This window comes from Monoraphidium neglectum (genome assembly GCF_000611645.1).
Source record: "Monoraphidium neglectum strain SAG 48.87 unplaced genomic scaffold scaffold00325, whole genome shotgun sequence".
In the NCBI taxonomy this organism is placed as follows: domain Eukaryota; kingdom Viridiplantae; phylum Chlorophyta; class Chlorophyceae; order Sphaeropleales; family Selenastraceae; genus Monoraphidium; species Monoraphidium neglectum.
In genome coordinates this window covers 7,429-17,092 of record NW_014013303.1, presented here as the reverse complement: position 1 = coordinate 17,092, position 9,664 = coordinate 7,429, and the positions used below count along the sequence as shown (strand labels likewise).

General features: G+C 65.0%; 2 protein-coding genes across 2 annotated transcripts in view; both read left to right on the top strand.

Moving 5' to 3' along the window:
* Positions 1-5,679, top strand: part of MNEG_2774 (6-phosphogluconolactonase) — a gene marked incomplete at both ends in the record, with an annotated part of 8,819 nt that extends 3,140 nt beyond the window's left edge. Inside the window, 11 exons of the mRNA XM_014048749.1 lie at positions 214-291; positions 526-648; positions 2,048-2,185; positions 2,333-2,437; positions 2,740-2,831; positions 3,003-3,115; positions 3,276-3,529; positions 3,772-4,249; positions 4,535-4,571; positions 4,845-5,088; positions 5,302-5,679. Of these exons, the coding sequence (XP_013904203.1) occupies positions 214-291; positions 526-648; positions 2,048-2,185; positions 2,333-2,437; positions 2,740-2,831; positions 3,003-3,115; positions 3,276-3,529; positions 3,772-4,249; positions 4,535-4,571; positions 4,845-5,088; positions 5,302-5,679 (2,040 nt within the window). The remainder of the gene's footprint in view (positions 1-213; positions 292-525; positions 649-2,047; positions 2,186-2,332; positions 2,438-2,739; positions 2,832-3,002; positions 3,116-3,275; positions 3,530-3,771; positions 4,250-4,534; positions 4,572-4,844; positions 5,089-5,301) is intronic.
* Positions 5,680-6,313: 634 nt separating this feature from the next.
* The window catches only part of MNEG_2773 (hypothetical protein), a gene marked incomplete at both ends in the record, with an annotated part of 4,547 nt that continues 1,196 nt past the window's right edge, over positions 6,314-9,664 (top strand). The window contains 9 exons of the mRNA XM_014048748.1: positions 6,314-6,387; positions 6,606-6,780; positions 7,016-7,137; positions 7,550-7,667; positions 7,928-8,077; positions 8,292-8,366; positions 8,563-8,669; positions 8,703-8,883; positions 9,130-9,495. Coding sequence (XP_013904202.1) covers positions 6,314-6,387; positions 6,606-6,780; positions 7,016-7,137; positions 7,550-7,667; positions 7,928-8,077; positions 8,292-8,366; positions 8,563-8,669; positions 8,703-8,883; positions 9,130-9,495 — 1,368 coding nt within the window. The remainder of the gene's footprint in view (positions 6,388-6,605; positions 6,781-7,015; positions 7,138-7,549; positions 7,668-7,927; positions 8,078-8,291; positions 8,367-8,562; positions 8,670-8,702; positions 8,884-9,129; positions 9,496-9,664) is intronic.

Genomic DNA, 9,664 nt, shown 5'->3' with positions numbered 1-9,664 from the left:
CCCGCCTGTGCCAGTGGCTCGGCTGTCCCCGCGGTCCGCGGCGCCCTGCAGCTTGGCGGTCGCAGGCGGCACCTGTGGGCCGCCAAGCTGCTCCCTAACAACCCATGAACCCTGATCTTGTCAGGTCCCAACGCCTGCGTTCATGCACCCGGCTGCTTGTGGCCCGGCCGCTCAACCAGTTAATCCCCGTGCCCGCCGCACTCGCGCCGGCAGGTCATCAACGCCGCAAAGGACGTGTTGATCGTCGCCGTGGGCGAGAGCAAGTCCGAGATTGTGCAGCGCGTTCTTGAGGTGAGGCGAGGGGTGAAGATGGGGTGGGGGGGCGGCGGCGCCGGCATGAGTGTCAGAGTCACTATGACCCCCGTTGCGCGCCCTCTGACTGGCCCTCTGCGGCTCTCTGTCGGAATGAGCAGCAGCTATGTCTGACGTGTTTTATTCACCCCGAGCGCCCGGCGCGAGCCTAGGCTTAGAATCCCGTCGATCCTGCGTGCCGCGCCCGCTCATGCGCCCACCCACCCCCCCCAGGTGCAAGCCCTGCCCGGGGCGCTGCCCGCGCAGCTGGTGCGGCCAAAGGGCGGCCGCGCACGCTGGGTGCTTGATGCGCTGGCCGCGCAGGAGCTCAACGTCGGCGAGTGGGAGGGCAGCAAGGTGCGCGTGAGCGGCTGTTTGGTGGCGCAACGCCCCGGCTTTAAGCGTCCAGCTGCCTGCGCGGTTGAACGCAAGGGTATGCATGTCACATCATGGTTGCCGCTTCTATAGCGCGGGGAGCGTGGCACTGATTTTGGAGCGGAAGCTTGGCCGCTGCTGACAAGCGCCTCCCATCCTTCACTAGGCTTGCCCCCCTCTGCTGCCTCCCCCACGCAGGGCTTCCCCCGCAACAAGTGAGGCTTGGACCACTGAAGACTGCTGCAGCTCGGCCCTGGTCCCCTAGCTTGCGAGGCACTGGGCATTTGTGTTGGTGTGTTGGATGCACCCGTTGATATTTGAGCTGTGCTTGGCTTGTTCTGTTCCTCGAGTTGATGCATGCTGGCTGGCGTGAACACCACCCCGACCACCTGGGGGCTGGACACAACCTGACTCTGTAATGGTGGCACTGCAGGATCCAGCGCATGATGTTTTGGGGTTCGACGAACCTGGCTCAGGGTGTCAGAGTTGCACAACCACCCAACTGGCGCAGCGCTATTGGGAAACAAGAACGGTCTGCAAAGCAACGGCGCGGTATGATCCCAAGGTTTGCGCTCAATAGGCATGGCAGATATTACCCCCTCCTCCCCGTTGCAATCACATAGCAGCCACCTACTGCTTAGTGATTGGCTTCGTGTGTCTCAAAGGGAAGGGTGCGGCTGCCTTCTTCCAAAGCTTCGCTTTTTTATGCTTCTGCATGGATCTCGCGGCTTGTGCGGGCAGCAACAGCCTCATCTGCGGCCGAGGGCCGCCGCCACCTGGGTGAAGTGCTGGCAGCGTTCGAAGTGGAAACCAACATGCTGGACACCGGCTCTCCAGAATTCCTTGTATCGAACAGCTCATTGCAGGTAGCACAGGCGAGGTTGCACGGCTCAAACCTCCGATTTTGAGCTGAGCATCATAAGCTACCTGGCAGGTTGCACAAGGTGTCAGCGCACCCCCACTCCTCCGCCGCCAACGCTTGCCGAATCATGTGTACCTTGTTTGATAGGGTACATCATGCTGATAGGCGTGTCATGCAACTGGGTAACACCAAATGGTTCATATTCGTCTTGCAGAGGGTCCGTGTGGTTGGGGTTTGCCGGCATGCGGGCAGGTGCATTGCAGGGGTTGGCACCCCGGATGCTTGTGTTGTCAGCATCGCAAACCTGAGCACCAGCTGCGGCACTTTCGCATTGATCACATCCATGTCAGATTCATGACCGACTTCGCAATGCTTGTACCATAACGAAACGTAGACGTGCAGACGAGCCCACGCTTTCAAACTTGGTTTTCAGATCTCGGGCTCCCTATCATGGATAAACTGGCAGGGGAGGCAGGCTCGACAGTTGCACAGGATTTTAAGGCTCTGCACAGCCCGCAGGCGGGCTCAGCAGCTGCACCCGCTGTGCCCGCCCTGGCGCCCGCCGCCGTGGCAAACGGCACAGTTGGGTGTAACGGGGACGATAACTGGGTGCAGCTACACCAGGGCTTTGTCCTCAAGGATCAATATGAGATACAGGTGACGGGCGACTCCGCTGTTGTGCAGCACCGGTGTCAACTGGTGCTCGCGCATCGCAAAGCGCTCGCAAGACGTACAGACGGCGCTCGGCAGCCACTTGCGCCCCGCGAACCACCTCGCTGCGCCTCGCTCCACTCTGGTGCACAGGGCTGCCTGGGAGCTGGCGGCTTTGGTGCGGTGTACAAAGCTGTCGACCTGCTGCACCCCATGCACCCAAAGGTGGTGCTGCTGCGGCCATTAGAGCGCAGCTGTGTCAGGTTGCATGGCATAGCATGCTGAACTGTACATTGCGTGGGACGCTGCCGCATGGGGCCGCATGATGCGGCATGGCGCAGCATGGGGCCACACGGCGCAGCTTGTGGTGGCATGGCGCACCATGGGGCAATATAGCCATGCAGGGTGGGGACGCAACATTTGGCTCGCCTTACAGCAGCAAAGCCAGCGGCATGCGGGCTCACATCGGGGCGCTTTTGCACTGGTCACCATACCGCCCCTGCCCCACCAACTTGGAGCGGCCCACCCACTCCTACCCCTCAAACCCCTGCATCTCCCAGGTGGCCGTCAAGCTGGAGGTGACATGCACACAGCACGACTCCCGCCTGCCGCCAACACAAGCCACTGCTGAGAACATCAAGGCTGCACTGAGGTGGGGCCGCAGAGGGCGCGGTGAGGTCAAAAGTCTCAAGTGCCGTGTGGCGCGCAGCGGATTGCCACTATATGCACGCACTGTGCCACGCCTGCCTGCAGGCCAGTTTGAAGGTAAGCACCTGTTGCACTGCCAGCTCGTCGTCCCACATATCCGCCATCCATCGGGCAGGGATTCGCGCCTGCGCCGCGAGTACGACATGTACCTGCGCCTGGGCGCGGTCGCACCGCCCGGCGCCGACACTGCGGCGCGCCGCTGCGGCCTGCCGCTCGTCCACGCCTGCGGTGCGGCGCGGGCGGGAGGGCCGGCTTGATTGGCCTGCATTGGGGGAGCACAGGCTTGTGTTTCGGTGCACCTGCCGTTCAGCTGTTCTGTATTAGCCGCCACACCTGATCAATGAACGCCCGCCCCAGTCCCATTGACGCCCCAACATCACTACCACAGGTCACCTGGTGGTGGTGGGCCCCCCACCCGCCCCTCCCCGCGGCGCCCGTCCTGCCGCCCCGCACGACCAGCACGCGTCGGGCCCGCAGCCGCCGGGTGCGGCGGCGTCGCACCACTGCACTTGGATGGCGATGGAGCTGCTGGGCCGCGACCTGTGGTCGGCGCGCGAGACAGGGCGCGCTTTCGTTGAGGCGGACTCGGGCGCCGGCGAGGGCGCGGCGCAGCTGGTGGCTGTCGGCAGGGGCGCTCTCAGGGTGGGGTCTCTGCGGGCAGGGATGAGCGTGGGATCGTGGATGGAGGCGGCGGCGGTTTTGTTGATCGTGCAGTCCAAACCTCGCTTTGAGATATCCTCTCAAGCCGCAAGGGTCTCCCAGGCGCATCACCCCGCACGTTGCTCAACGCAACTGTTGGCGCGCCATTCCAGCTGCTTCCTGGCTTCATCACCGGCCCCTCTTGTGAAGCCTAACAACTTCTCATCACCAACACGCTTGCGCAGGCCCTGCAGTACCTGCACTCCAAGGGAGTCCTGCATTTGGACATCAAGGCAGAAAACTTGATTCTCCCCCACCGTGCCCTTGCCGCCCCCGCACGCGCGTCCGCCGCCGCGGCGTTTGCGCCCGCGCCCCCCAGGCACCCAGTCGTCGCCAGGCGCCCCGCCGCCGCCCGCAAGGCCCCAGTCCCGCCAGCAGCTGCCGCGGCGCCCGCCGCAGGCGTGAGGGGCGCGCTGCAGCTGCTGCCGTCGGCGGTGATCGCAGCGTTTGGCGGCGGCGGCGCATGCGGCGGCGGGGGCGGGGGCGCGGCCGGCAAGGAGAACGCGCGCCCCGGCGACGCGGCGGCCGTCACAGTGCGCGCAGCACCAGTGCATGCGCACGCGCCAGCCAAGCCGGCGGGGATGGCGGCCGCGCAGGGCGTCGTCCCTCCGCCCGTGTTAGTAATCGATTTGGGGCTGGCGGCCGTGATGAAGGACGGCACAGGTGAGGGGGAGAGTTTGCAGGGATGAGGTGACGAGCATGAATCAGCAGGGGCGGATTCGCGGCGGCGAGCATGATTGCATGAAATACGGCACTGCTGGCAGCCCATGCAGGCGGCCAACCGTGCAAGGTCATGGTGTGAACGATGCCTGCGACAGCCCAGCCGTCCTGCCGGGCCCGCTTGGCCTCTTGGGTTGTTCTCAGCAAGCACCAGGCAGCTGCCCTTCTGAGAGTCTCCTCGTTGTACCCCTGCCGCGTGCCTGCATGCGCCGCCCTCCTTGTTTGCAGCAAAGCCCAGGGTCTTCTACGGGACGAAGGACTACAGGTGAGGGCAAATCAGCCGCTGCCGGCTGCTGGCTACCCCAGGCAAAGGCCTGACTGGCTGATGTCGGTCCAGCTGGCGCCATCGCAAAGCGCACGAAGAGCCGAGAGTCTCATGAGCAGAGTGCTGATGAAGTGGCAGCACCACCACCCGCGCATGCGGCTGCACCTGGCATTGCTCGCCCCTGCCCCCCTCCCTCGCCCTCGCCGCACCACCCCCTAAACCCGTCCCACATGCACCCGACCCTGCGGCGCCCGCCTGCCTCCCACTTTCCAGCTCGGCCAACGCGCTGCGCCAGGGCCGGCTGTCTGCGGTGGACGACCTCCACTCGCTCGGCTCGACGCTGCTGGAACTGCAAATTGGACAGCTGCCCTGGGTCTGCGACAACGGCCCAGGCGCCGACGGCGACGGCGGCGAGCAGCAAAAGGGTGAAGCCGGCGGGAGCGGCGAGTTTGGGACGCGGCGGCTGGCGCAGGCGGCGGCCGAGCAGGAGCTGGCCAGGGACCTGGCGATCCGAAGGGTGCGCGGCCCGCGCGCCCGCGCGCAGCAGGCTTTAGGGTCGGGACGGCCCGTCTGCACGAGGACAATGACGTGCGTTGCAGCCGGTGTGGTCGGAGCCCAGCGCAGCCGCGCTGTCCGCTGCTGCGTACGTCCGTTGCAGCGCCGGACGATGTCATATGCCGCTCCCTCCCGTAACTCTCCGCCTTCCTGCTCCTTGAAACCTCGCGGTCAGGCCTGCCTGCCGCCCTGGGCGCTAGCATGGCATCTGTACCTGTCCAGCCTGCGGCCGGGCGACAGGATCAGCTACAGCTTTCTCGGATTCATCATTGACACGGCGCTCGTGGCGCCTCTGCTGCGTCCACCTGTGCAGCAGCAGCGGCAGCAGCAGCAACAGCAGCAACAGCAGCAACAGCAGCAACAGCAGCAGGCGCAAGCTGCGGCAGGCCTCAAGCGGCGCCAGCCGCATGCAGAGGCGGGCGCGCCGTTCAGCCCTGAGGGCGGGGGGCCTGGCGCCAAGCGGGCGCGCGGCGGCGGGCCTGCAGGGGTGGCGCAGGGTGCGAAGCACCTAATCGGCGCGCAAGAATTGGCAGCTGGGATGGCAGAGGAGTGACCTTGAGCGGGTCGGCCCCTGAATACTGGCTGCTCTGTGTCTGCAGTGCGTCGGCGCGATGAAGGCCTGCTGGCGCTCATGTCCTTTGACCGCCTACTGGCGCTGTCATGGAATGCAATTCTCTAATTTATCTTTGGCGACCTTGTGCAGAATCGGACGATTGCAAAGGGCATTGGGGATGCACACTTCAGGGATGAAGCCCCCTTGCCCGGGGAAGGATGCGCAACGTTCGTGCTCAGGCCCAAGTCTCGTCAAGTCCAGGCTGTAACGCCATATCGCATCGAGGACGGCGGCGAACCAGCCACTGCTGGCAGCAAATCCCTGGGGTTTTGTTGCAAGTATGATCAGATATGATGCGTATATAGCTGGCTTGCACAACGGGAATTTAGATTTGAAGCCGATCTGCTTCAATTTTTCATGTGCAAGCCAGCTGAACGGAGTCGTCCGGACAAAGCCAAGCCAGGGGGGAGGTGCCGGGGTGGTTGCGGTGGAAGGTGCCTGCAGTTCGAGTTGGCTAGCTGCTCGTCCTGAACCCGCCGGCTGCTCAACCTGCAAACTCACTGCCTTTCCTCTCACACGACGCCCCCATACATTAAAACATCATATGTGTCCACGCAAGTAATATCTCAAAGCCATGGAGAGCTCAACGAGCTCCGAGTGTTCCCTTCCCGCAGACTCGCGACCCACGTCCGCCATGCCCACGCCACCGTGAGCGACCAGTAACTCTCATATAAGGGTTACATTGTATTCAGCTCACATCCTTGTAGACGGATCCCGCGCGGTGCCGCGTGCTGGCGCTTCTTGCGCACCTGCCGCGTCCCGCCTGCCCTGCTTGCGTGCCTGCCCGCCGCGACGCTCACACGCTCTTCCTCTGTGGCCCAGGTCTTACCCTTTTACATTATTACCTCTGCTAAACAACACTCCAGGCCCGACTGGCTGCGGCAGCTGCTGCGGTGGCAGCAGGGCTCCCCCCTCAAGGGTGCCTATGGGGACCACACCTTTGTGTTCCGCACCCCGTCCGTCGGCCCCGACAACGAGCAGTACGTCGTGAAGGCTCACTGCAAGGCCCAGCTGCGCGCGTTTGACTGGGTGGAGCGCATGGTGAGGGGGTGCCGGGGAGCTGGCCAGGCCTGGACTTTTGCGCCCTAGATTGGCTTTGCTTGTGTGCGTGCGGCGCCGGCTCTCACGTGCAGGCTCACAGGAAGCTCGCAGACCAAGCTCACATGTGTGCTGGGGGCTTCGCGGGCAGTGCCAACCAAACGAGCTTGCGCGCTCAACCTCACTTGCACAGCCAGTGCCATCCCCACGACGCACCCCGACCTTGATGCACCTGCAGGTGCGCGCGGAGGTGTCTTTCCACGATGTGTTTCGCGGCCGCCTGCCCCCCGGCATCGTGCCGCTGACGGGGTGCTACGAGGACGAGGCCTTCATCTACCTGGTCTTCCCTTACGCAGGCCGGTGAGCACAGCACGCGGAAATGTTGGCGCGTGCCCTTGGCAGGGGGCCAGCGGGCGCCGCGGAGGGCAGGGGCGGCTGGACGACGCGGTGCGAGAGAGCGGGTGCAGGGGGGCGTTTTATTGCAAGTTGCCGTGGCGGCCGCACAGGAGCCAATGCAGCTTGGCCCTTGCCACAGCAACCAGCAGTGCTGAGCGCCAGATGCCTGTGCCCTTAGGCCTCTTGAAGGACCTGAGACGGTCGCACAGCACTGATTCACATAAATGCCCGCGCCCCTTGAGCACGCCCCACCCTCCGGCCCACCCTGCTTCCAGCAGAGCTCCTCCACGCTGCTTCCCCTTGCGTCAAGCAACACCCTCGACCCCATTCCCCCAAGCTTCCTTCCGCCCGGACCGCTACCCCTGCCAACCCGCAGGCCACTGTTGAATTACGTGCGCAAGCCAACAGACCCGGCATCTCACAAGCTCAGCGCCCTCCTGGCGCAGGAGGTGGCATACCAGCTGATCCTGACCTGGGGCTGGATGCACACGCAGGTGGGGGTGACGGTGGAAATCTCACACGCGCACCAGCACAAGCAGTCAGCAGGCTTGCACGTGGCTGATATTGATGTGTTGCGGCGTTCCCGTCTCTGTTGGCTCAAGCGGATGTCCTGTGTGCGCGTCAGCTGCGCGACTCACAAGCTGGACTCCCTGGAGCCTAACTCTGATTCGTCATTGATCCCAAAACCCAACCAACCAAACAACCGACCAACGCCCCGACCGACCCACCACCCCAACCTCGGCCGGCCCCCCAGGACCTGGTGTACCTGGACGGCAAGCCCGACCAGGTGGTGCTGCAGTTTGACAACCTGGCGCGCAGGGTGCTGCCCAGGCTGGTGGACATGGGCTCGGTGGACGACACCGGCTGCTGCCACGCCTCGACACCCGGCTACGTGCCCCCTGAGGTGAGGCGCACCGCCACAGCATGCATGCGCCGAGGGGGCAGCGTCTGCCCTCGGCCCGCTGCCTTTGGGCATGGGGAGCGAGCGGGCTGCCGCATTCCAAGGTCAGCCGTTGAGGAAGAGGGCAGGTCTCCTGTTCAAATTTACAATTTGCACGACAATGAACCTCTCCCGCCCCCTCCGATTCTGCACCGGCGCCACCTGCCTGCTATGCCAGAAGCACTACCTGGGTGGCAACGCCGCGGCCACACCCAAGTGGGACGCCTATGCAGTGGCGGTCATATTTGGGGAGGTGCGAGGTGGCACACGGCGTGGGCGCCGTCTCAATCACGGCTGAACGACTCGCTTGTGTAGTCGCCTGCGCCATTCCTTGGCTTGCCTCCAAGATACAGACGCGACACGCACCCCAGGGGCTTACCGCAGCGTTTCAGCGTTCACCCACAAATGTCGATACAAAGATCTCGACTTTGCGCACCACCACCCGACAGGTCCTGACTGGCTGCGTGCCGGGCGACCCCACGAGCGGCGCCGGCGACGGGCCCGAGGTGACTGAGGAGGAGCTCATCGCGGACTTCCCCTCAATCTTTATGTCCAGGTCAGCCTGGAGGTCGCTGCCCCCCTCCTGCAGCGACCTCAAGGCGCTCATCGCCCGGCTGGCGCACCCGGACCCCGCCCGGCGACCCACCCTGGAGGAGGCACGGCGCTCCCCTGCGTTTGCGCAGCTGGAGCGGGAGGCGGGGGAGCGGCACGGCGAGCTGTGGGTTCTGATGGCGGGCAGGGAGGACATGTTGGAGGCATGCGCGGCGCAGGTGAGGGGCGCGGGGTGGGGTCCAGGGCTGAGCGGTTGGGGGTGAAGGGTCCAGCAGCACTAACCAGGGACCTCAATGCATGTCACCGGCTTGCGGGTGACGACCTCCTGAGCGCACTGCTTGAGCAGAATCGGTGAATTAGACGCTTGGATCGGATGCACAACTGTGGAAGCAGCAACAAAGCAACCTGCACTGTCCAATTCCGCACGTGCGCCTCCCCACTGGTCCCGCTGCCGACTGTCTCAGGAGGCCGAGGCCGCGGAGCGGCGCGCAGAGCTGCAGCAGAGGGATGAGGCGGCGGCGGCGCTCAAGCAGCAGGTCGCAAACAAGGAGAGCGTCATGAGGCAGATGCTGGGGCAGAGCCAGCGCCAGCAGCAGGAGATTAAACAGTTGCGGGGCCAGCAGCGGGCGCTGCAGGCCCAGGTGCAGCAGCTGGAGGCGGAGGTGCGGGCCAGGGAGGACGCGGCGCGGCTGGCCGGCGCTGAGTGTGATGAGCTGCGGCACGAGGTGGCGCTCAAGTGCCAGGGCGCGCGGCAGGTGCGCGACTGCCTGGTCATGTCAGTGGACGAGACGCAGGCGGCGCGCCGCGAGGCCGCGGCGCTGCAGGGCCGGGTGGGGCGGCTGCAGGCGTGCCTGGGGGCGGTGCACGGCGGGCTGAGGGCGCTGCGGCAGGAGTGCGTCGACGCCGACAGCCAGGCCAGTGCAACTTGCTGTGACATCGGCGGCGACAGCTGGACCAACGGCGACAGCGAGCCCGCCGCTCTCCAGACCAGCGGCGGGG